Source organism: Penicillium nucicola (genome assembly GCF_028828085.1).
Source record: "Penicillium nucicola strain IBT 29836 chromosome Unknown utg000001l, whole genome shotgun sequence".
In the NCBI taxonomy this organism is placed as follows: domain Eukaryota; kingdom Fungi; phylum Ascomycota; class Eurotiomycetes; order Eurotiales; family Aspergillaceae; genus Penicillium; species Penicillium nucicola.
In genome coordinates this window covers 4,463,492-4,488,950 of record NW_026643125.1, presented here as the reverse complement: position 1 = coordinate 4,488,950, position 25,459 = coordinate 4,463,492, and the positions used below count along the sequence as shown (strand labels likewise).

The following is a 25,459-nucleotide window of genomic DNA, read 5'->3' as shown; positions in this document are numbered from 1 at the left end:
GTGGCGCACAATAGACTCAACTTGGCATGAGATGGCTTCAGACCCTTTGCTTTGCGACCAAGGAATCACTTTCCGACGCTGGTATAACTGATTATGATGCGAGGGAAGCGAACGGATGTAATCATATGGAATTGATGCTCGAGTCGTTGGCCTCGATCTGATATCGTTGAATTTGAATAATTGATAATGATCAGAAGTGCTGTCACCCCCAAGAGGATTCTTGAGAAGCTTCTCCATGATCGAACGATTTATCACCGGTTGGCCGTTATGCGGCACTCGGGGTGGCTGTGAGAGCGACGGCAAATTGCCATCTTGCTCTCGCTGTCTTTCCACCGAGTGTGTCGGCCCAACAGAACAATGGGGAGTGGTATCCATCAAAGCCCCATGGCACTGAGGCCGTGAGCAAGGGTCCCAAATCTCATCGGCGGAAGGCAAATTATCATAGCTCTTCAACCAATCTGGGAGCCACCAAAGCCCTTTCATCTCGCGACGGCGCTTTTGTCTTTCTTGACCACCAGGATCCCACCAGACCCAACTATAATCAGCCCTTGTGGACTTCCAGGCAGTCTTTCTCTGTATCCAATCCCATAAATCGTGGAAGACTTGCTTATTCCGCTCGTGAGTTGGGCGTTCTATCCAACCATACCATGTTCTCGCATATCTGGTTTTGGTGGATTTGCCTGCTCTCAGCACCTTCTTTCGGTTAAACCTTCTAATAAAGTGACCAAGCTTCCAAAACAATACTGCAAGTATGAATATGCCGACTGTTCCAGCCATCAGCTCTGCGAAGACCCTTGGGTCGATAGACTTGTGTACTTCGACTGGGATGTTCGGTGGTCGTTTGGGGGAGACGAGGGATCCCCGGTCCAAGTGAGTGGCTCTGTCGAATACCTATTGGCGCCATTGATTAGTGTCGTATGTATTCTCCAGTAATCAGTAAGGATATTGAGAATGGTGTTTGATTTGGGAGTATGCCCTGGATGATGTTGTAACGCCCACAAGGAAGTCGCAACTTATATAGTTGCCTGCGTCCACGGGTGCCAAACCTCCTTTCTCATGTCTGTAGGATACCTACTTTTGTCTTTTTTCTACTCGATGGAGTCAATACATTTCTGTCGGGTATAAATATGCCAGAGGGTCTCCTAAGCCTCTAAGCCATTACGAGATCCCCATCGAGGAGTGATCTATATAGCCCTAAGTAATGGGTCTTTCACGTTCCGATTGACTACATCTTCGAAGCACTCTGAGGTGAAAAAAACAGGCTTGGCCTATTTGTGTTGACTTGATATAGGATTGCTATGGACAGTCTAAGTGTAAACAAGCATTGACTTGCATCCCAGTCTCCTGATGCAGTGAAAAGTTCGGGCAATTAACCGTAAATCGTATGAGTAGACCTTGTTACCTTCATTTTGTCTAGGGTAGAGAATTACTGGTTAACTTTAGGTCTGGAAGTCATAATTCATCTTAGCTCCACGATATATATCGTATTCCCTTGGGGTACATACCGCAACCCTAGACTAAATTCGCCTTCTAGAACAATACAACCAAAGACGCTGTATACATTCCGCATGATTTGAAATAAACAGACGGTCATGGTATCACATACAATCCTTAATTTATTCAGCTCGCTTAACATAGCTTGTGTATCCCCAGCAAATACTCAGGCGATTGAGATTGTTCTTCGAGTCCACGCAAGACTGCAAGGCTGGCATAGCATAACATACAGTGGTCGATCGTTAGACAAGTAAAAGATGCAATTCAAAAAAAAAAAAAAAAAATTTTCTGTGAGGCTGTCCTTTGCGTAAAAAATAACTATCAGTTGGGCCGCACACCTAACATGTACACTGTTGATGGGCGGCAGTTACTCGTCCTTCATTGGAATCGACCATTTGGGGATGAGGTCAGTTCGTTTCATTCTGTAGTGAAACTTTCCACATCTCATGCTCTCCTTGTCACCAACGGTTGAGCTCGGACTCCTGTACTTTGGGCAGTCAAGAACTCGGACAAATGGGTGTAGCCACTTTCTCATTCATGCCTAAAGGTGAGACAGATCTAGACTCAAGTTCGGGTGGCAAATAGTCCCCGCAATCATGATACGGAAAACAAGCCCAACTCTGATATCCAAATGACATGTCAGTTCGCATGGTAAAAACCAGGGATGTCTTGATCGGAAAGGGGGCACTAACAGTCTATGATCGCGGATCTTCACATGAAAACCGGGAACCGCAACAGTAGAATTGCTTTTTCTTGTACGAACAAAGTGATATCAGACCGGGTATTAAGGTCGAACTGGAGGCCCCGTTCAATCCTGCCTAATCGGGAAGGACACACGGTCCACCGCCACACCGCTCCAGCCACCCTTGCAGTCTAGCCACATCACTAGCCACCTGCGGCTGAAGGGTGGCTGTGCACAGCCTGGTCGATCAGCCTCGAGCCCTGACGGTCTTCCCTCTTTCGTGTGTGTTTTGTTGGGCATCCCGTGTTGAGTCCGTCTTCTCCGCTCTCTGATGCTTCCGTTCTATTGATGATCTTGCTTTTCTAGTGCCGGTTTGGCGCCAAACCGGTTCCTCAAGTGCATTCTCGTTTCACCTCGAAATCATACTTTGTTCTGCATGCACTTGCATCACAGGCTTCTGCCCAACCGAGAGGTGCCGCAACTGTGATGATAGAGACAATCACGACCTGCTTTATTTACTTTTCGCGGATCCGACTCGGGTCCGAGAGATAATGCGAACTATTGGGGAGATCGACAGTCTGATCGCCGAAGCAGCCTTACTGGTTATTGATCACACGTGGAGCATCGAAGAGTCTCCCAATCTGGACTCTGCATCTATTGATCGGTGTTCATGTCGGGGAACTGGAGCATGATTGAGTTTGGCCAGGTAAGGCGGATCGTGCATCTTGTCAGAGCCAATATGGTTAGGGGCTCGGCTGTCAGTTCAGCTCTAACTCTAGTCCAATGTCTTTCTTGCCCCCTAGGCAACACCTTTCGATGATGCAAATCTCAATTTGAATCGGCAGACTAGAACATCTCAAAATTGGGTTGACTTGATATCACTGCAGATTATGTCGGGGATTCCGAGAAATGAACATCTCCTGCACTCCACTCCACTGGCGCCACAGTTCATCGTCATGCTGTGGCTTGCAGCTCTCTGTTGAAGAGGGAACCCTGCAAAGTTGAATGTTGCGGTCTGCTTTCCTTTGACATCACACGGCACTCATTGCTCAAGTAGGTCTAGCTCGGAACTTGGGTTGATCATGAAGCTTCGCAATACGTCCCAGATGAGATGCCTGCATACTAGTGGTGCGCCACATCAACGAAGGTTCAAACAGTTCTACGGCCGACATCCGGGAGGGTCTCAAATGGCACTGAATAATCAGACACCGGTGTTTGATAGTGGTTTTGCGATGTCGAGCAGTGACCCGCTGATTGATCCGTGCACGAGACTATTGAAAGGATAAGCCGACTGTTCCGTCTCTGGACCCTCAATTCACAACACTCCTGATCCTGCGCATGAACGTTGAGTCTACATGCCAAGATGTGTATCGGGCAAAGCTCTTCCGGAAAAAGCACCCAGGGCGCGAGGGGGTCGAATCAGAAGAACCAGAGAGTGTGGACCCTATGCTGTGAACTCTACAGCCGATCATGCCACTAGCCTCAGATCTCCTATGCAGCTCGATCTCTCAGATCTTGCACTCCACAATTATGTTGAACGCGTACCCGTTGATTAGAGGAGGTAGGACTAGGATCAATTCGCCCCACTGTTCGATCCCATGCTGCCGGAACGTGCGGCCGCAAGGATGCTACATATGTCGAATAGTCAATCGAGCTCATAATTTTTTACTGCATCACGGCTGCCTTACCCGTCCCAGGTACCTGGTCACTGACCATTGACGCTAACCGCGTACTTTGTACGGTGGCAACATTGGGTCCATATTTTCCAACAGCTAAGGGTATGCACCCAGACTCCGGGTTTGGTCCCTCGGCGCATGCTGTGAAGTATATGAAGACCAGGCTAGGGCCACTTCAAGCCCGATCTATCCTCATATCCTGCATCTTTTGTTATCATTACTCGGATTCCGATCTCCCTTCATCCAATCGCACTTGACATTCTTGTCTTTGTCTCTACTTTTACTCGAACTTTATTCCGGGTGCTTCGTGATTATAATCCAACGATAGCGCCCGTTTCACCAGGTTCTCGTTGGGCCAAAGCAGATCAAGGTGCCTTAAACCTTATATATCTATGAGCCCTTCCTTCTTCTACTCTTTTCAAAGAACAAAATGGCCGGTCGTGAATTCACTCTGTCCTTCGAGACCACTCCCCCAACAGCTGTGCGACCTGGGCTTCCATTTACCATTCCGGTAGTCATTGCAGTGAAGCCCATCGGAACCCCGGCCCAAAACGTTCAAGCCCTCGTGGTGAACGCCTCACTGCGCGACGAAAACGGTGCTGGAGCCGCAACGGGCCTGAGCGGTAATCTTACAGCGAGTGTACGCAGCCGAGCCGACAATGCAAAGAGTGGTTTTGCGAAGTGTAGCCCTTTGACGATCTCGCAACCGGGGAAGTTTCGCCTGCGCGTGATGCTCAGCGTGGCCTCGTATAATGGCGTGGTGACCAAGGAGTATGTCGACTCGGCGGTAATTCATGTACACGCTGGCGCAGCGGCGGCGCAACAGCCAAGTGGGTCTTCCTTTTCCTCTTTTCCTCACTTCCAGTTTCATTTGCTCTTCTGTTGGACGTGGAGATCTCGCGTTATTTTTTTTTCTTCTCTCTCGCTCCCGCTGATTCCATGCCCCCTCACCCACCACGGCGGCTCTTAGGGTCGGAGTTTAGCCCCTCTGCCTTTTTCAGACTTCTGCTGACTGTGGAAACTTTAGCTGCTCTTCAAGTTATGCGCCTCCAGCAACTGACGGCTGAGAATTTGGATATCTCCGCCGCCGATATTGCGGCGTGGCAGCGCGCGTAATCCGACAGATATCCTTCATTTTTTGGGAGTTTTCGGGCGTCGGTTATCTTTCATTCTCTTTTGTGGCAGCTTAATATCATTGGATATATATCTCATGCGGAGGAAAGCAATCAGGAGTATCGCAAATATCTGCCTATTCATTCAATAGTCTAGGGCGCACCGGTCTACTAAATATCCACATTTCTCGGGGAATAACCAGCTGTCGCATCGTTATTTAGCGGAACAAGTTTCCTTCCTATCACTTCGTCCGTATGTAGGAACGAGTCCGGCCTCTTCTGCAGAGGTTATCCGGACCGGTGGCGTGCAGCAAATCAAGATTACCCCTCCACTATTCACACGAGCGTCTCCATTTACACCGACCTTTCGGAAAAAAAGGTCCAACTAGTCTCAAACCAGATGACAGTCTCAGCTTGAAGCCCCATCTGGGAGATCATGTCCGACGATGCCCATCTCCCTCTCTCCATAAGCACAATCGACCAAACTGCCATTTACCTCGGCCCGGGATGCCCAATCTTAGTAATCTTATATGACCGGCCAATAGGATGCATAATCTAGAGGTTGTATTTTGGATATGGGCATTGTTGTATATGGCACAGACAGCATGCATCGGAGTGGAATCATCAATGGCGGGGCCAATTGCCTTTCGGAGTGTTCCTAGAAGGGGCAAGTCTATCCGGGGGCAATCTGATGAAAGATTCGAACGAGTTGAATGAACCTGAGAGTTGTGTACAATTAGATTCACAGTCAAGAAGATAAATCGGACACAGGCAACCATGTTGGGCCGAGAACAGGGGTCGTCAAAAGATGAGTTGTCTGACCCTTTCCTCACCTCGTGCCATCGAAAGCCCTAACAAAATAGAAAAGACGAAAATCTAAAAAACCCTGCAGGAGGCAATATGTCGCGCGCAATCGGAGTCCGGCACTGTCAAATTGACCGCCCTATTATTTTCAAGACTAGCGCGATCTCCTAAAGCTATCGGGCGAGTAACGACTTGAAAAGCTTAGCGTTGATCCTTGTAAGACTAGCCCTCGGATCAGGCTAGGATGTACTAGGATTATGGCTTGCTGCTCTGGTTTCTATGGTACCCATCAATGCTGTATGAAAATACATCTTCTTCTAAGAGCCTGGATTGAGATTCGGTCTTGATTCTACCGTTTCTGTCGCCTTGCCCGAGCAAATTGATCCTGTTTCGGGCTAGTCTTCGAGGGTTGCAGGTTTATTCTATCTCTACTTTGTAAAGCTCTCTGAATTCAAAACCCAATTGATATGATCCTGTTACTTTGGTACATCACTGGGTTGCTTTGCGACAAAAGGGACAAACGTGTCGGTGGCCTGATTCATGCAAAATGAAACTTCAATGGATGATTGACCTCATGGCAAGTGTCCCTGCGAAAAAGACTCTCAGTCTCTGAAATCTGTTTCAAAACAATGTGAGATGTGCGGAGATATAAGGACAAGTCTCCTTAATCAACTTGACGCTGCTGACGTGAAAGACCTGACTCACTACGATCTAATCGTATCAGACCCGCTGGCAACCCGGTACGTTGCCAAATTCATGCACCAAACCGATCTCCTCGCTCAGTTCCAACGCGCTGAGTTTGAATCCGACGATTATGAAGCCGAAGACCGAGAGGTCATGGAGCAGAGTCCCGCAGACGCCGGGTACTCACTAACTCTTGCGACGACGGTTGAGGGTAGAGTGACCCTCAATTCGCCATTCAACTACACAATTCCTGGTTGGCCCAGAGCCATTAGGGTAGGACCAATATTGAACAGCAATTGAGGCTGAAGTGAGAGTTAAAAATGGGGCCTGATCTTACTGATGCAGGCTTTGAGGAGGGAGAGGGGTTGCATGGTTGAATAGCAGATGGTGCTTCTACTCTTTTTGTACCTGGTTGCCTCCGACACTAGAGTCTCTCTTATATTTTGGGTTTGGTATTTGGTTTACGTGTAGAGCCGATTTACCCCTCCTTCGTTCCGGGACTGACTCATCTTCTTTGTGTATTGGCGTTATCAAGTGTACGGACGAGCTCTCGCTTCAACTGGATAGAAGCGCCTACATAGCCATTACGATACTAGTTAGGCTGCAACAGGTAAATTGAACTTTGGTTGATTGATTGACCTCAAGGCAAGATATAACAGCCATCTTGCTCCTTCATGAGAAGCTAGTTTTCAAATAAAGTGAAACTAAACATGTGTCCTTCTCGCTCTCTCTAATAGACAACGAAATGCCCTCATCTCCGAGAGCCAAAGTAGAAGATGCAATGGAGCCTTCCAAGATGGGCGTAGAACGCGACCGAGGAGATCTGACCTCTTGATCGGAGGCGCGGGATGAGCACCACCGTAGACTGGAAGTCGGGAGTCGAGTTGAAACGCAGTACAGCGACTGATGATTCACGAGCATAGATCAATCCTGCCGTTGGGAATGGGGCTGCGGTTGTCAAGGGTGAATTGACCCAGATTTGCGACCATTTCGGCAAAACAACTTGTATCCATGGTGGATCAGCTATCGACTTATGTCGAAGGCCGAGGGAGCGGGGCCATCCCGGAGAAACGCATTGGAGAAACGCATTGCGTTTCGGTAGGGGGTGTAAAACATGACAGTGGATGTTGGACCACATAAATCCTGATCACAGACCTGGAACAGTCATTTAGGTGTCCCTATCAGAGCTGCGAAGCTTCTCGATGCCTTCGCGGACCGTTTCACGGACACTGAAGCCACCAAAGAGCCAATCATTGGAGTGCCGACCGCAGTGGTTGACAGTGCCGGTGTAGCGACGGTGGTCCTTACGATTTGAGGACATGCCCTGCTTGGCCGCAAAATCAGGCTTTGGGGACCGAGGTGAAGAGATTGTAGGAGACATTTCTGTCGGGCTGGTAAAGTGATCTCGGTGGTCGGGGAAATATGAAGAGTCGGGGTTGCTCCGCGGGATGTCTCGACCGGGAGAGACGTTTGAGTCCTGGTGAGAACGGCGGGGAATATAGAGTGGAACAGGGGATTTAGAACGGAAGATTCTTGAGGACAGAGAAGGTTTGTCCTGTTTCGTCGAGGCTTGACTAGTGCGAGACGCAGTAGAAATGGAAGATGTTTGGGAAAAGGATCTCTGAGGAGAGCTGAAAGAGTACATTTGAGGATATATGACCCAGCGTAAGACAAGCTGAAGAACGAGGGGGGAAAGTAATATTTATGTCTCTCCTTGATCGTCATGCCTCGTAGGGCAACCAATGAAATCGCAAGTCGCGGGGACCAAGCAAAAGCGGGCAGAACCAATCACGGGGACTCTCAGACCCTAACGAGCCAACCAAAGAGCCCTCCTCAAGCCCCTCCGAGTCCACCCGTAAGGCCTAGCGGTGAGATTGATGGGATTTCAGCGACCAAATGCCCTATCGCACCCTCGACAGCCAATCAGACTTTGTGTCTGCCTTGGAGCCTCTTCTTCCCGCTCTTCCCACCCCGCAGATTCACCGTCTGAACTGAACTGAATTGACACGTCAACATATCCTGTGACTCAACTTATCTTGTGATAACTAGTTATTCCTTACTTGGCTTACTCTTACTTCCTCAGAAATGAGACATTCCAACAGATTTCCTCACTCAAGTGGGTTGAGGCCAATACAGTGCAGGATGGTGTGGACCAAATGCCCGCTATGTTGTAGCCTTGCGAGACAGCCCTACGGAATTCCCCATGCCCCATGCCCCATTCCCCAATCAAGCTCAATTCTCCCCTTCTAGCGTCCTTCGAGAAACCCCGTGCTAACCAGGACACGTGTGTCTCACTGAGTCGCTTGGCCCCCATTCCATGAGTCCACATTTGGACGATAGCTGAATGTGTGGTCGGCACGGCCGTTCCGAGAGGTGTACACTTGCCGTGACGGGGCGCTATGGAGCTCGTCTAACTAGGGCGTATTGCCCTGGCCCGTCACTATCGGTATTGACATCATCTGGCAAAGGCCATGATTTGTGGTGGAGATTCTGTAATTCTCCGATGCCGGACAGGGCTGAATTGATGATCTGTTGCACATCATAGCCTTACATATCAAATTCTTCGCTTTGGTGACTTGCTCTGATGAATGATGGAAATAACAGCCACTACCAGACTGCCGATGATGTTATATGTTTTGCAACTCATACACTAGTTAACAAACAGTACTCAGAATGCCATGAAATCCTTTGCCATGAGCACTGGGGCCATCCTCTCAAATTCAAAATGCGGAAGGAAATGCAAATGACGAAATGCAAAAAAAAGGAAATCAACGCAACAGCAAAAAGAACCAAAATCATTCCCCAGACTCCTGCAGCGTCCACAGTGTGGCACTCGGTCTCCTCCAGGCACGCGGCTGTTCAGAATGACACCTCCGATGCCGTCTCTCAGCTACGAACTTCGCCGCATCAACACTAGTAAGCGTCGATCGCCCCCTATCCGATCCAGGACTCAGCGGTACTAGCCCCTGAGGCCGGATCAGCGCAGACATGACACTCGGATCAGCTGCCATATTAGAAGGAACCACGAGCAAAGACTGCGTCTTGTTCAACGGCGGCCTCCGAATCAGCCGGCGCAAAACACCGCGATGGATATTTTTTCGGGTGTCGACCGGCGAGGCCGACAACTGGATGCCCTCATTTCGCACCTTGGATGATCGGAACCAGAGTCGAGTCATCCGTTTTGATGGTCGGACTATGCCCGCCATCTCTGTATCGTCGCCCAGCATGTCCTCTGTGATGAAGGGCACGGCGGTGGCTTGGGGAAATGAGCGCTGGATATAGTTGGCGGGTCCTGTGCCTGGCTTGGAGACATGGAGGTCGAGGCCGCGCGGTTCTAGCATACACAGCTCTGAGCCGCAGTGTGGCCAGGTGTGATGCCTTCTGTGATGGCGAGTGTGCGACATGGTGGGTGGTGTGGTGGTATGGTAGTATCAAAGGTAGGGGTTTGGTTCGAAGTAGCACCTAGATATCTTGGAACAGATTTATCCCTTCATGATGCTATAAATTGGAGTTGAGTAATTTCTTGATGCGAAATGCGGAGAAGCTGGGGGAGGGGGAAGAGGCATATATATTCCCCAGGGCAAACGACATCATGGATTCTCAGCAGTTGACTCTTCTACACGTGCAAGGCCAAAAATACCTCAAGACCCGAGTGACTCAGGACTCAGCTGTGGGTAAAAATGACCCGGGTGCATATAGGTCAGAATGTCGAAAGAGGTGGACTATTCCGGTTTGTCGAATCATGGGTCAGGAATGATAGACAGACGGGCAAACGCAGAACCGTGTGCTAGCTCTCCTGTCCACGGCTGTTTCTTCGACCCAATACCGGGGAGAATTACTCATAGAAGTTGAATTAGCATCGTCGTGTCGGGCGGATCTTCACCTGAGGATGACCTGCTAACCTGATGTGGTCAAGAGGACGGCCTGCATAACTGCGGTCGCATGACGTGTGACATGTTGGCAGGCGAATTGGATTTCTGATTATTTTGTCATTCTGATTAAATTACTAAGAAGCAGAGTGTTAATTAAGTCAGGGATATTCCCAGTACAGTAGATGTAATATAATATTTGAGAACATAATGTCAAAGATGGCCAAACATTCCATCAACCAGCCAAGTGGTCGAGCAGTAACTCGGTCATTCAATCTTCCTTGGTCTAGTGGTGATGATTTCCGCTTGTCATTAATACCGATAAGCGCGGGAGACCGGGGTTCGATTCCCCGAGGGAGAGTTTCTTTTTTGCTTTTGCTTCTTTGTTTTGCTCGCTGTTTGTTCACTGTACGTGCTCTTTGTTATTTATTCATGGCATGGGTTGGTTTTCTTTGCCTCGGTCTTCGTACAGGAATATCTCCAAATGCATAACCACTGACCCACACTAGCAGAACAAGTCACAACCGAGATGAAACTAAGATGAAACTGAGACTCGTTAGTTTTCTATTTGTAAAACTCGCTTCACCCCCTATTTTGATTCTAGCAACATAATTCCCCGCTCAAATTAGGCAGTGTAGGCAGCACAGCGGCGATGAGACTATTGCGCTGGACCAGGGTGCCTTGGCACGGACTAGTGAACCAACGGTTGTACTTAAGACGCGCCTACTCCCCTGTTCCAGTCCGCCAACTCTCCATGTGGTCAAAAGTCCGTTCATTGATAAAACCCCCGACAATGCCATCTCAAGAATATCTCGATCTCTTCGGAAGTGATGCGGAACAGCCCGAAGAGCCTCTCCCGCTCCAAGCTGCAGTCGAGACGGGGGATCTGAACACTGTGCGCCGGGTGGCATCCACCGCGGACCCTGCAGATCGGAACGCAGCCCTAAGCCGATCGTGCCAGCTCGGGAACAAACCCCTAGTGGAGATGCTGGTGGACTCGGGCCTATGCGACATCAATGCCATCACAGATGGAGCAACGCCTCTCTTCCATGCCGCCCGCAAACGGGACTCAAATTTAGTCAGGTTCCTTCTAGAAAATCAGGCCGATGTGACCGTCAAATGCGCGGATCGTGGCCGGGAAAGGGAGGCCCCAACAAGAACGCCCCTCCATGGCGCGTTCGAAGATGTACATGATTGCAGAACTCCAGAACAAGTACACGAGCTGGAAGAGGTGATAAAATTATTGCTGGAGGCGGGGTGCGATATCAATGCACAAGATGTGCATGGCCAAACTATACTTCAGCGCTGCGTGGGCGCAGGGTCCCCGTTAATTGACTTTCTACTACAACACGGAGCAGACCCGAATATCCGAGGCAGCAACGGAACGACATCAATGCACTTTCTTCATAGGCCCCTTGGAAATCCAGAATGGCTGGGAGCTCTCGTGGCACATGGTGCACGTCTTGACATTGCCGAGAAACAAGGGAATGGCTACACTCCTCTGCACAAGTTCGCGTCGAGCGGCCAACTAGGCGATCTTTCAGTGTTCAGACCCTTTGTGTCCGATTGGGATATCATCGATGCCAAGGGAAACACACTTCTTCACATTGCCGCCAAGAAGCATCGCAAAGGAAGTCCTACTCTATCAGAATTGCTCAGGGCTGGTCTGGATCCAAACCAGAGGAACCATGGAGGACAACAGCCCATACATATGGTCGATGGAAGTGGAGACGACGTGAACGATGTATTAGATATTCTCTGCAAAGCCGGTGCGGATCTTGAGGCTCGAGACTCGAAAGGATATACGCCACTGACCAGGCTCATGTGTGGCCAATCTCAGCATAACTCTCGTGAGCTTATCGAGGTATTGCATCGTCGCGGGGCAAACATCAACGCGCAAGACTACCAAGGGAACGGGATCTTATGGAATCTCATCCAAAACGAATTCCGTTCGCAGCACCTCGACTACCTTCTCTCCCTCGGGGTGAATCCAAACATGACAAACTACAAAGGAGACACATTTCTGCACCATCTTGCAGCAAGCTATGCCAATTCTGTCCTTGACCAAGAGCCGCTTATTCCAGCCATGAAAAAGATGATTGATATGGGTGTTTCCCCCACTCTGCCTAACTTCAAGGGTTGGACACCTTTACATGCACTGTGCAGTCAAGTCTCGGATCATTATTTCGCAGCCGCTGCGGAGGGCGGAAAATCTGCGATTGACTTGCTCCTAGATCTTGGGCTGGACGGAGCTCTCAACACGGCTGATCATCAGGGTGTTCGGCCCATTCATCTGGCAGCCACGACTTCGGAGATACTCGTCGGTAGGCTCATTTCTCGTGGAGCCGACTCCACAGCTATCACAAGTGATGGGCGGAATCTACTTCATATCGCTTCCACTGCGCGACAGAGCAACACAGTAGGATTGCTACTGGAACACTACATCTCAACCAATCAGACTGCTCTGATCAATGCAAAGTCAACCGACGGAAGGACACCTCTCCATGTAGCTTGCCGCTCTGGGAGACTGGAGACAGTAGCCCTATTGCTCGCTCAGGGTGCAGATGTCAGCATTCAAGACGAGCAGGGGCGAACTGCCATGGATATATGCAGCGAGTTTCCCGAGGAGGACAAGCTGTGGCAAGATGCCGATGATGCAGAAAACCTTTTCCACGCATTCACTGCGGCTGGAGTCCTGTTAGAGGACAATAAAAGGCCCACACAACCGAGATCCCGCAACAAGAAACTCAGCCATAACGCCAAACGTATTGGGTGGAAAGGTGAGCTCACATCTGAAACCTCGACGATTGCCATTGGACCTATCGTTCGACATTTGGCGGCTCACGGGGGAATTATCAAAAAAGATGGATATGCCAATGGCCCGATGTTCTATGCCGTTGCCTACGGTAATGACCAAATGACTGTGGAGCTTGATCGGGCGTCACAGGAGCTCAATATCTCACTCCGAAACCATTCCCCCCTCGAAACCAATACTATCCTAGCGCGTTCTAGGAATCTACCAGCTATCTTGGAGGAGCAGTTCAAGAATGGTACATATGAAAGTCAGATCTTTTCCATGGTGCTGCGAGGCCATGAGCAAGAAGTGGCACAGGCCTTGGAGAAGACGGCTTCCAGGGATGTAGAATGGGCCAAGAACCAGTCTAATCTGCCAGAGATATTGGTTGCTCTCGCGAGATGGGGATACGCGGAGCTTTTCGAGCGCATCGGATCTCTTATACCAGGAACTGACTGGATCAACAGTGGAAAGGCTAACAGCTACGGTGAAGAGCCTATTCGACATCTTCTCGCAGCTGGTATGCGCCACCTTCCTAACTTGGAAGTTATCAAGATCATGGTTGAAAAATTCAATGTGGACATCAACGCTCAGTTTGCAAGTAATATGAAACTCAAACCAAAGGTCTATTATCAGTCGTCCATGGCCCAACAAAGGCAGTACAAGGAGGGCGACACAATCCTCCACCACCTCGCCCAGGGCGAGCATTGGTGGCATGAAGGTGCCATTAAATACCTTCTAGAGCATGGAGCCGACCCCAACATCCGCAATAGCCAAGGAAAGACACCACTGTGCAATGCAGTAGCAAGAGGAGAGCTCGCCGGCCACCGTCAGCGTGAAATCACTCGAATTCTCCTCGAGGGCGGGGCTGATCCTAACATTGCTGCTTCATGTGGCTACACGCCATTATCCATGTCAAGTCATGATACACAGCTCTTCCAATCATTGATCAACACCGGTGCCTTCCCATCCCAGGAACACCCAATGGAGCTATTTGCCGCACTGGCGAGCTTCAATACTGAGGTCCTCGAAGCTCTCCTGACAATGGACTTGGATTGCAACAAGACAGTTTTATCAGATACTCAACCTCACTGGCATACCCCTCGCTTCCGAAAACTTCCCGGAACACCGTCATTGATCCTGAGTCCGCTGTATTATATCTCCACGATAGCATACAACGAAGCCAACACCCGCGACAATGCCATTCGCATGATCCAAACCCTAATCAAGCATGGTGCAGATCCCTGGATACCCTGCGACCAAGATGCGCTAGTGCTACACGAGATCTTTGAGAACGGAGGAATCATTCAACCATGGCTTGAACTACCTAACCTGGATCTTGAGCATCGCGATCCTAAGGGACAAACGCTACTGCTAGCAGCTGCGAAGTCACACTCTGGTGTTGACTCCTATGCCTGTCAAGCACCCACTTTCCCATTACGTGGTGGTAAAATCATTTCATCCCAGTGGAAAGAGGGTGACCGCACACGTGCAATGGCATTGTATGAACGTGGAGCGAACTTGACTGTGGTTGATAACACGGGAAATAATGTGCTTCATTCTTTGGCCAAGATTGAGACACAAGATAAAATCTTCGAAGTAGAACTGAAGCGTACATTGGCTTTGTTCGTGGAAAAAATTCCTGGGCTTGTTGATCAGACGAATGGACAGGGGAAGACAGCTCGGATGATTGTTGCGGAGGGGGAAAACCACTGGGCTCGGGAGATCCTTGAGCAGAGTGTAGCAGGCAAGCAGTAAGGCAATATTCATATACTCATTCCAAGATGTGCATCGTTCTACAGCGTCGACAAGACCATACTCGGTTTATACTTCGGATGTTTACTTCTCCGCGAATCTAAAATTAGCGATGACGTAAATCTCCGCACTTTCTAAGCAGACGTCGCTCATAGGTAAGCAACACTAAGCTTCCCAAGCTTCCCCTTCCCTCCTCAACTCCCCACAGGATTTGCTTTGACGATGAGGGATGGCCAGGATATCCCCGGAGAGTTTGATAATGAGAGTCACGAACCGCAAATTGCAGACGATGGACCCGAGTCGAGTCTAATCCCAGTATTGCCCCCACGCCCCAAGCGGAAGCCGTCGTCGCGGACTGTGGAGGAAACAATTGCACAAGGACTGTCCAATGAGGATTTATGGATGCTGCTTCGACGATTTGATAAGGTGGGAACTGTGTTGTCCTTGCCCAGATACGATGCTAACGCGTGCGCAGCAAATTTACCACGTCAAAGCCGTACACGATGTCGCAGCGCTGAACTTGGATCTCAACCGCACAGAGAACGAGCAATTTCCACCCGAAAAATTGCGCATGACACTTGAGCGATTCTACACATCTGTTATAGTGGGCGTGACCGAGTTCATCCGACACATCACTCGACTGCGATCATGGAAGGAACCCCTGCGGACGTCGCTTTTCTGTGGGGTATGTCAATTCTTTGCAGGAAAATATTGGACAAGCGCTCATGGTGTATAGGGTTACTTTGTTGCGTGGGCTGTTGATCTCCTTGTTCCAGCTATACTGGGTCTTATCGTCGCCTTGATAATGGTCCCCCCGGTCCGCCTAGTATTGTTCCCAGGCCTTGCCAAGAAGGAGGGAGCCGATAAATCGAAAGGAAATGACTCTTCGCCAACCCAGCCGCAATCCCAGGATAGTCTGACAGGCGCACCAGAGAACCACAAGGGTGAAGCTGCTGAACAAGAGGCCAGAAACCTTGTCGACAGCTTTGCCACTGTTGCAATGGAGAGTGCGGCAGCCAAGTACGGTCAAACAGTTACTGAAGAGGAGCCGGATAGACCCTTGATTACGGAGGGAATAGAGGCCGCAGAAGCTGCCGCGGAATCTCCGAATGGTGATGCCCCCGAAGATAAAACCAAGAAACCCATGAAAAAGAAGGTTTCGCACGCGACTGATCAGGCAATGCGAGTGTTGAGTGATATCACCGATGTCTATGAGAAGTTTTCCAAGTGAGTCCTTTCTCGAATGAGATAAGGACAGCCCATGCTGATAAAATATAGCCTCCTTTCTCCAACACCACCCTTCTTTTTGGTCTCATCTAGATTGCGCCTCGCAAGTATTTTCACTTTAATATCTGCGGTTGTGCCCTTCACATCGAGTTATTGGATCATCAAGCTCATTGGCTTTACGATTGGACTGGGCTTCTTTGGTGACCCGGTATTTACTTACACCGTGGACTTATTGAACAGAAAGGTTCCGAATTGGAAGGACCATATGGACTTGCAAAAGTAGGGTTTCGTCTTTGCCGGTCTGTGATTGGTTTTCTAACAACATACGCAGAACACTTTTGGTCGGTGTCCCAACAAACGCACAACTCACCTTGACACTTCTTCGTATTGGCGAGATTAATTCAACCCCATTACCACCCCCTCCAACCCCCGGTGACAATGATCGTGTATGGCCTCTCCGACGGAAGAAGTCTCAACCAACGTCCACAGAACTCGCCACACAGGGCTCGTCTACTAGCCTTCAATCGACGAATTCTGACATGTCACTCCCGGACGCCAAACCAAAGAAGAAGACGATTTTCCGAATTCTCAAGTTTTTCCGCCGCACAATTGCAATCGCAATCAAGAGTCACATTGCATTTGACCGCGCAATAGCAATTGCTGGATCTGCTCATACCAAGAACCTGATCGACATGCTGCAAAATCGACACTTTGCTGCCACACCGTACGGGCCACTGAAGTTCGACGCCAAGTATGAGCGTAAGAGAGGTGCCGCCGTCATAGACTCTTCAAAGGAACCGCCTATTCTGTATTTTACAACATACCAGTCCTCTGGATTGGATGACCTCCGCATCGAGAGTCGGAAGAAGGGATCGGTCTTATTCCAAATTCCGGTCACCGAAATCAAGGAATTGAAGAAGACTGAAGGACTGGGGTGGAAGGGCAAGCTGATCGTTGAGCTCACGGCTGGTAGCAAGGAAGCTGCAGATGGACTTGTCATTGGGGGCGATGAGCTCGGTCAGACCTACCATCTCACAGGTATGAGGTCTCGGAACCAGCTGTTCAACCGACTTGTTGCCATTGATGCACAATTTTGGGAAAGTCGTTAGCTTCCACTCGGCTCCAATGGTTTGAAATGCTAGCACTGAATAGGAACTGCAGGAACGAAGGAGCCGCTTCTCCCCGCAAGTTACAGGCATCATGTAAATAGTGAGAAATGTATGTTGATAAATGCATTGTGAAGTCTATGCTATAGAAATTTGGGCAATTGCTGTCCTTGGAGAACTGCTAGAAACTCTTCCCTATCTAAGGTTCACCAGAAGTAATTAGTTTAGGATATAGACGAAGCTCACACAGACCCAACTCACCTTGAATTGTTTGAAACAAAATTGAAAGGGCACCTTCTTTGATTTGACCATTGGAATTCTTCGGGCTTCGAGCCATGATATTCATCATATCGAGAGTCATACCACGAAAAAAAGGCAGGCGTGGAAGTATAACGCGGTTGTTATCCTTGGATGAGTCAATAAACTCAGAAGGAAGAGACATGGTAAGCCACTTGTCAGGAACAGAGTCGTTCCAGCGAGCAGCGAGCTGAAAGGTTGTGCCCCGACGCCAGAGCTGAACATCGGCACCACCCTTGCCGGACTTCTGAAAGCCGAGGAAGGACTTCGCTTTTATTGATATGGACTGAACACGTCTGGAGTAGAGAATGTCGAATAACGGTGATAAGGAGCTGAGAAATGAGCGCGCAACGGGGTCGGTAGTAAATTCGACATTCATTTGACTGGATTTCTTATCGCAGTGGGAAAATGTAACGGATGTTTCAGGATGATAGAGCTGGTCAACGTGGGTCGAGATGTAGTCTGTGCAGGTCACTTTGGGGAAATTAATGCTCAGGGAAGAGTGTTCATAATCGTAGTCCGCATCACGGTAGATGAAGTAAAGGTCTGAATAGCGCCATGATGCGCGGTTGCGGGATATCGACACAGCTTTATATTGCTTGCGCTCTATTCCTGAATCAACCACATCGTATATGCGACCTGAACTGCTGGGTTGGGACCAGGAGAAGTTGCAGGGCAAGTTCGTATCTAACACGGCCTTTTCAAAGTCATCCGCGCATTGGTGTGTGCAGAAATTTATCCGGAAGCCTAGATTAGGTGCACTGTCATCGTAAACATATGAATGCAAGACGTTGTAGTTGCCATCGGTTTTGTTTGATCGAGCTTGACATGTATCCGACCACTGCAAGAGGACCTGGCGAGAAATGTCCTCACGGTTGATCCGGACTCGACTCAGAGGCATGAATAGCTCGATGGTTTGCGGTACCTTCTCGGCGATAGAAGAACTGATAACCATGCGTCTTATAGATCGCCAAGCCTCTTCAAAAGACCGCTCTAAAATGCGAACTTCGCAGGACTTTGCGACCACAGGCGGATTCATCGTTTTCATACTGGGCGTATTGAGCTGCTCGAAGAAATCTACCGAGCTCTTGAAGATGACACTTTCAGTGAAGTCGGCTGCATCAACGGGTTCCCTTCGGCATACAGCTTCAAAATACGTTTTTGGGATGTCGATCAGCTGACGGAGGTCTCCCTCAAATTGGAAAGTAATTGACACGCTCGTCTCGTCAAAGTTGAGGGGTACTGGCTCAGAGATCCTGCTTCCGGGGAAGCCAGTCAAGATGGCGTTTAACAGCTGTATGAGAGGCGGGATATCATTCAACGTGACTAAATCCAATGAGTCGCACTTCATCATGATGTAAGAGCTCCTAACTTACAGCTTCTTTCCAGACAAAAAGAGCCCCTTTGGTTGCGAAGAATAATCTTCGGCTCGCTCTCGCCTTCTCGTGTTGCTAGTAGAAGCAAGTATGGAGCACTCTTGGTCCTTATGCGAGATTTTTTCCCACCTATACCGGCGTTGACAAAGGTCCTGTAGAGTACCTTCTCCTGTTCACTACCTGCATCCTCTATATCAACAGATATCCAGCGTGAGTTATCAAGACCGAGAGAAAGATCGACGATTGTATCTGAGATTTCTTCCTGTTGCATGGGCTCCCAGATTTCAAGGCTCTGGGATTGTAAACTTGACGGCTCGGGAATGTCGACAGAAGTATATTGCGACAACTCCTCGTTTATGCCCTGTGGATAATGAGCAGCGAGAAGCCAAACGTTTACAAAAGTTACTAACCTCGGATATTTCTGCAATCAGTTTGCGGTTTTCATCAGTCATCAAAGCTGGAGAGTTTTCCTCCTTCAAAACTACATCGTATAAGATGTATGATGCCTTGAGGAGGTCTAGATATGCCTGATGACTGGTGGTCATGGAGTCCGTGGAGGGACTCAGACTACCCCGAGCACTGACATAATTGTGTCTGTTGCACTTTGCAAGAACTGCGCGCGCCTTGAAGGGATTGGACCCAGTCAGATAACGTATAAGTTATGGGTTGGTAAAATATCGAGAATTTACCTTCAACATCCACCATGTTGCAACACAGAGCCAATCGCTTGTGATCAGTCTTCTACTTTTCAACTCATCTTCCAATGAAGCGTCGAAGATTTTCATTACCTCGGGAGAGGGCCTGTGCATTTGAATCCGAGGGACATATCGAATCGGTCGAGAGATTTGTTCCTGTTGTCGTACATGACGCAGGCGTTGCATTGCAGAGCTGACAGCCTCCATAACGTGGGTGTGACCGAAATCAACATCTAGCGATGAACTACCAGGATGAACAACTTGCTTCTCCTCAAGGTCTGAGTCTTTGGCCCATAATTCCCCATCCAGTGTCCGACCATCGATAGATCCACCGAAAAGGAGCTGCTCGCTACGCATTCGAGAATGACCAAAACGTTTCATGGTGTTCTGGGGTAGGGAGGACGAGGTGTTGATTGATAACCATGAAGTAGGCGATGTGCCATCGAATATAGACTCATCAGACGCAGTCATCACAGACTCCGATGGTGTTGAGGCGCCTTTGGCTTTGACATTACTGTCACTGTCCACGGATACAGTCTCAGTGGACAGCTCCGACATCCTGGCGCGAATGAGTTGAACCAGGTCAAGTTCACTGTTATCTTCGTTATTGGCCGGTAATTCCACTACACCAGGGCTCATGGGTGAAACAATAGAGTCTGTTTCCCGGACAGGAGAAGGTTCCGTGCTGAGGACAAGTTGCTCATCCTCTTCCATCGCCAAAACCATCGTTTGTTCTATTCGAGCCAGGGAGGCACTGTTCTTGTCAGATTAGATCAATCTTGTTAACTCCATGTAGACTCACTTGCCAATAGAGCTTATACATAAGCTCAAGTTGCACGAGTGTACCATGATCTTCGATCTGATGTCTTCAATGTGACTTCGTTGTGTTGCCCATTTGACTCTTTGCCAAAACCCCTTGCCATCCCCAATATCAAGACTTTTGAACCGTACCAGGAGATCTTTCAATCGCTGCAAGGTTGTAAAGCAAGTACCGAGGGTTCGCTGGAGTGTCTGTCTTCGATCTGCATCCATCGTCTTAAGAAATGATGCGTGTGAGGTCATATCATCACCAAAGGTGCGTAAAAAGCCTTGTAAAGTGCCCAGCTCAGTCACAAGCCTTTTGAATCCATCGGGGGCATGTTTCGTCACGGCATGGCATTGATTGTGGAGGTCCCATGTCAGCTTGGTGAGGGCAGGGATATCGACAACACCGAACCTTGACGCCATATTTGGGTGCAGTAAATTCCAAACAAGGTGAATAGTTCAAAAGAAGTCACAGAATTTATGGAATCGAAATGTGTCCTTCCCCATGGTCATCTTCAATGAGGCTAGACCAAAGGAAGACGTCTCAGCCTGCACCGGGGTAGCCATACAACATATAAAGCATTGCTCGGAGTGACAAAGCGAGGAGTGACAGGCCCGCACAGAAGAAAGAATGAAAGAAAAGCCTCAAGGAATGGTTGCCAAGCGTCCATGGCCAATCCGGGGCCGAGGACTGAATTCGAGTCTTCGATGGCTGCTCCCAAAGCACATTTTAGCGCTTAAGCCAGCCAGTCGCACAGAGTTATCTGCCAAGCTGCTATGTGATCACTAGCTGGACCGGGCCCTGTTTGTGGTCGGGCTCGTACATCGAACCATGTCAAGACACTAGGGTAGCAGAGGGTTCTTTGATTGCAAACGCCACTAGGCTGTCTCCTGCAGGAAAACAAAGAAGCTTTCCAAATCACTGGTCAGACTATTCAGGCATCGAGCGTGTATCCGATCAACTTATATGGATCTTCATTGTTTTGTGGGGTATCTCTACCAAGCTTGCAATGCTTGCTCTGGACGAGAAAGGTCTCCGAGTTGTATCATTTTGCATTATTGAAGACCAATCAACCCCGGGAGTATCACATACATAACCCAGGGGTCTAGAGGCACTGGAACATGCAAGTCAACAAGACGTCTGTTTGAAAGAGGTCAAACAAGCAGCAGATGCAACGGAGAAGTTGTGAAGTTGGGGAAATCCAATGACCCACAGGGTGCCTGAGGCAGAACAGAATATTGATTTCCCCTAATTCTTTGTTTCTTTGGACTCTCTTCATTCTGTCCTCTTCTTCAAAGCATGATCCATTCCTGAAACTGTCAACCTGCACCAGGCTGCCATATCATTACCCTGAAACAGCCCCCCACCCCCAAAACAAGCCTTCTCCACGCCTAGACCGCGTCGCGACACCACTGCGACCTCGGAATACCAAGCCTCACCACCAACATGTCGTCCCCGGATTCGTTTACCCTGGATGTTCCAACGGTCCTCTGTATTGCCTTCTCTCTGTCATTGATGCCAGTGGCGTACATTCTGTGCCAGACGCTTGTCCCAGCCAACAAGACCCGCGACCGCGTCTTGTTTTTTTGGCACGCCTACGATGCCCTCACCCATATTTTTATTGAAGGATCCTTTCTGTATGAGTGCTTCTTCAGCTACACCACTGTGGTTGGAATCAGTAACGTCGAGCCTTTCTTCTTGAACCGCCCAGATCGCGCCTATGGCCCAGCCTATGGCACAGGTCCCAGCTCGCGCCTGTGGCAAGAGTATGCAAAGGCTGACCGCCGCTGGGCTGGCGCCGATCTGACCGTGGTCTCACTGGAACTGTTGACCGTATTCCTTGGTGGGCCAGCTGCCATTTACATCTGTTACCTGCTTTGCAAGTCGTCCAACGAAAAGATCAGTGCCAAATCTCGTGGCAGCGTCAAGGCAACATTATGGTTTGTCTCGACTGCCCTTGCCACTGCGGAATTGTATGGTGGCTTCATGACCTTTGCACCTGAGTGGTTGACCGGTAGCTCCCAGCTGGCTACCGAGGACCCGGTTTACCTCTGGCTCTACCTGTTCTTCTTCAATACTCTCTGGGTCTTCATCCCTCTGTGGGTGCTGTGGGAGGCAGGAAAGGAGCTCCGTGCTGCCTTTGTCTCTGCAGAAATTCAGGTTGAAAGCAAGCGCCAGTAGGATAGACGTGATTTGCCAAGAGAGGGAAGTTTCATTGGAGTACTTGGTTCTTTTGGGTGAATTTAATGATTGATGCATCTACCATGTATTCCTTGAGTTTGGGATAGCCGATGTAAGAAATTTTCATGTAAATTAACTTATGCACATCGAATTTGAAATGGAATTTGTCTTCGATATTGATGATGACTTTGGAAAGATTTTTTAAGTCTCTTGATCTCAATGGAGGGTCTGATATGATAGATATTACCCAGTTTGATGTCTCTAGCTCTCTAGGCAACTTTTAATAAGAAAGTAATAGGCTCACAGACCGTGCAAGTACAGCAAACCCTGTTTCCATCATTGGGTAACATACTAAACAGTCTACTTGGCAACCTTAGAAGAAGAAAGGATGTCATCAATGGCCTGTTTTGGAGACCTATTTAAGGTGTCAAATCATAGATTACCATGCAAATTATGGCTATGTTCGACATGGCACACACAAGACTGCCTATGGCCTGATTTATGATGCCAATCAAGACTGATTTACAGTCAGTACTTCTCTAAATCCTACTTATAGATACCATAATTACCACAAGACTGGGGGGCTGGGAATTACGAATGAGATAAACAATATTATCAATTGAAGACAGGAGATGAAGTCCAGGACAAGATCCCAGGAAAATAATGATTATTTACAACTCAGACTTTATGCGCCACTCGATCCTTCTCCCAGAACCAATGATATAAGCTCTTCCACTCAGCAGCTTCATCTTCAACATAATCACCCACCAACTCAGCAGTCTCATTCACATCATCAGAAACCTCCGAGACAGGAACCTTAAGCCCAGACGAAGCGTCAATGCCGCCAGTCTCTGAGCCTGCACTGGCAGCCTCTGCAGCACTCGCCGAGCTAGAAGTCATATCAACAGCCACACCACCAGAAGTCCCTGCCAGAACCTCTTCAGCACCTTCCTTTGTACGCTCTGCTAGGTCTCGTGCCCCCTCACGCGCGATCTCTGTATACTCCTCTGCTTGTTCGCGTGCACGCTCGATTAGTTCCTCTGGGGAAGGATACCGGCGCATGAGCATGAGTAGAAGATAATAACTCTTGACAATCGAGGCATAGACTGCGTCTTTGGCTAGCATTGTGAAGCCATGAGAAAAGAAGCCTTTGAGGACTTCGCCTTGGAGACCAGCGTAGAGGGCTTTGTAACCATCTTTGCGGGCGATTGTTATAACTGTTGAGATGATCTGGGGTGTCAAATTATTGAGTAAAGATGACTGAGACGTAGATTGTGAAGAAGAGGAGCTGGAAGTAGACTTGAGGACTTGAGCTCTAGTCTTGGCGAGAGAGAAGGGATACGTAATAGACGAAGCAGCGACCTTGCTCAGCGCCGCAAGAAGAAAAGTCAGAGCAGGTGAAGGCTTATCACGCTTCGCGCGTGGTATCAGAGCGCGCTTCAGGAACTCATTAAGGAAAAAGGTGAGGGAGGGATTCAGCGTCAGAATCAGCGCAGCCGAATACCCCGACCAGAAGCCCGCAAGGCCCTTCTCTTTCCGAATCTGCGAGGCGATATCACCTGTTGATAAACCCTTCTCATTGCCCTTTGTCCGCGCAGCCGAAATCTGCTTCCGAGCAACGATATTCGACAACGGTGTCGTAAATAACTTGGCAAAGGATCCAGCCAGAATACCAACTGCGAGTTCATCAAGAACCGGAAGAACAACGTTCTTCCCCTTGGCCGCTCGCTCGGCACCTACACGTGCCACAATCCTCTTCTGTCGAAGAGAACTATAAGCAAGGAAGAAAAGGAACGAGTCGGCAACTGTCTTCCACGTATCTTGCGCCAGACCCGGATAAAAGCCGCCGATGCCCTGCTGTTCATAAATTTTGCGCGCGGCATCAAGGACACTAGTATATTGTTCTTCCTCTTCTTCATCTTCTTCCGCCTTGTCGTGATTACTACCATCTTTGGATTTCTGGCTTGAGGTTCCCTCTTTCCTCTTCTGAGTTTGAAGCCGCGCTACTATCACATTGAGTGGATAGACGACGACATTCGAAATAGCTGCTCCGACAGCGCCTGCGGTCGCATTTCCTAGTGCTGGGAGTGCTGGACCGCGACCAGCGGCTGATTTCCAGTCGCGTGGATCGTGGGTTTCGAAGCGGTAAGATGGGTGGTAGACGTCCTGTTTATTTGTGTTTAGTCTTGACTGATAAGGATGCGATATGGAGTAGGGATTGAGGTTAGGGCTGTGATTGGAATGCGCTGTTGGGTATGGAGTGAAGGTGGGATAGGGAGGTGAATGTACCAGTTGGGACTCGTATGATAGTTTGTATTCTGCCATGGCTGGAAAATTGGTGAGAACGAGGGACTTCACCGGTTGTGAGTTCCGAGGTTCGATGAATTAATACTGATGGGAATGGTGCCAGTCAATTGTGGGATCTCGTATTGAAAAAAAGCCATGGAGCGGAGGGAGAATTTCCGACTTGGTTCACCATAAGCAGGGAACAAGACCTTTATAAGAATGTGATGGCCGAGGTTGAATTGCGGAGAGAGATCGATTACATCATGCAGATCATGTGGTCTGTGCTATCAACTATCAGGCCATACTCAGCTTGAACTTATCTACCAACTACAGGATACAACTGCATCTACACTCATTCCAGCCAAAAGAACTGATGACAATAGTTGTATTTCTCCCCAGGGGAGATACAAATGCATCAACTAACTAAGGACTCAACCATCTGAATAAAATCACGGCTTCTCAGATGGGAGCCCCACCCATTGAATAGACGACCTTGTCCAGCCCATAAACCCCTAACCGAGTCAAATCATAGTGATCAAAAAAGAAACCATCACACCGTTGCGCATTAAAAAGAACAAAGCAAAAGAACAAAGCACAAGCTGAGGTTGGCATCCAA

The 25,459-nt window shown here is 48.9% G+C and overlaps 8 protein-coding genes across 8 annotated transcripts; 4 read left to right on the top strand and 4 right to left on the bottom strand.

Moving 5' to 3' along the window:
- Positions 1–4,282: 4,282 nt before the first annotated feature.
- Positions 4,283–4,968, top strand: N7511_001691 (uncharacterized protein; the record flags this gene model as incomplete). Its single annotated transcript, XM_057124116.1, has 2 exons — positions 4,283–4,682; positions 4,880–4,968. The coding sequence occupies 2 exons, from the start codon at positions 4,283–4,285 to the stop codon at positions 4,966–4,968; spliced, it is 489 nt and encodes a 162-aa protein (XP_056989849.1).
- A 2,652-nt stretch (positions 4,969–7,620) lies between these two features.
- Positions 7,621–8,097, bottom strand: N7511_001690 (uncharacterized protein; the record flags this gene model as incomplete). The annotated part of the gene is made up of 1 exon (XM_057124115.1): positions 7,621–8,097. One exon carries the CDS (start codon positions 8,095–8,097, stop codon positions 7,621–7,623), a length of 477 nt encoding a protein of 158 aa, XP_056989848.1.
- Positions 8,098–9,247: 1,150 nt separating this feature from the next.
- N7511_001689 (uncharacterized protein) lies at positions 9,248–9,856 on the bottom strand (the record flags this gene model as incomplete). Its single annotated transcript, XM_057124114.1, has 1 exon — positions 9,248–9,856. One exon carries the CDS (start codon positions 9,854–9,856, stop codon positions 9,248–9,250), a length of 609 nt encoding a protein of 202 aa, XP_056989847.1.
- A 1,258-nt stretch (positions 9,857–11,114) lies between these two features.
- Positions 11,115–14,873, top strand: N7511_001688 (ankyrin repeat domain-containing protein; the record flags this gene model as incomplete). Its single annotated transcript, XM_057124113.1, has 1 exon — positions 11,115–14,873. One exon carries the CDS (start codon positions 11,115–11,117, stop codon positions 14,871–14,873), a length of 3,759 nt encoding a protein of 1,252 aa, XP_056989846.1.
- A 219-nt stretch (positions 14,874–15,092) lies between these two features.
- Positions 15,093–17,206, top strand: N7511_001687 (uncharacterized protein; the record flags this gene model as incomplete). The annotated part of the gene is made up of 4 exons (XM_057124112.1): positions 15,093–15,296; positions 15,346–15,555; positions 15,607–16,097; positions 16,429–17,206. The coding sequence occupies 4 exons, from the start codon at positions 15,093–15,095 to the stop codon at positions 17,204–17,206; spliced, it is 1,683 nt and encodes a 560-aa protein (XP_056989845.1).
- Positions 17,207–17,402: 196 nt separating this feature from the next.
- On the bottom strand, positions 17,403–20,798 carry N7511_001686 (uncharacterized protein; the record flags this gene model as incomplete). The annotated part of the gene is made up of 5 exons (XM_057124111.1): positions 17,403–18,826; positions 18,877–19,237; positions 19,287–19,478; positions 19,566–20,325; positions 20,374–20,798. The coding sequence occupies 5 exons, from the start codon at positions 20,796–20,798 to the stop codon at positions 17,403–17,405; spliced, it is 3,162 nt and encodes a 1,053-aa protein (XP_056989844.1).
- Positions 20,799–21,822: 1,024 nt separating this feature from the next.
- On the top strand, positions 21,823–22,557 carry N7511_001685 (EXPERA domain-containing protein; the record flags this gene model as incomplete). The annotated part of the gene is made up of 1 exon (XM_057124110.1): positions 21,823–22,557. The coding sequence occupies one exon, from the start codon at positions 21,823–21,825 to the stop codon at positions 22,555–22,557; it is 735 nt and encodes a 244-aa protein (XP_056989843.1).
- A 678-nt stretch (positions 22,558–23,235) lies between these two features.
- On the bottom strand, positions 23,236–24,882 carry N7511_001684 (putative mitochondrial carrier protein; the record flags this gene model as incomplete). Its single annotated transcript, XM_057124109.1, has 1 exon — positions 23,236–24,882. The coding sequence occupies one exon, from the start codon at positions 24,880–24,882 to the stop codon at positions 23,236–23,238; it is 1,647 nt and encodes a 548-aa protein (XP_056989842.1).
- Between the last annotated feature and the right edge of the window lie 577 nt (positions 24,883–25,459).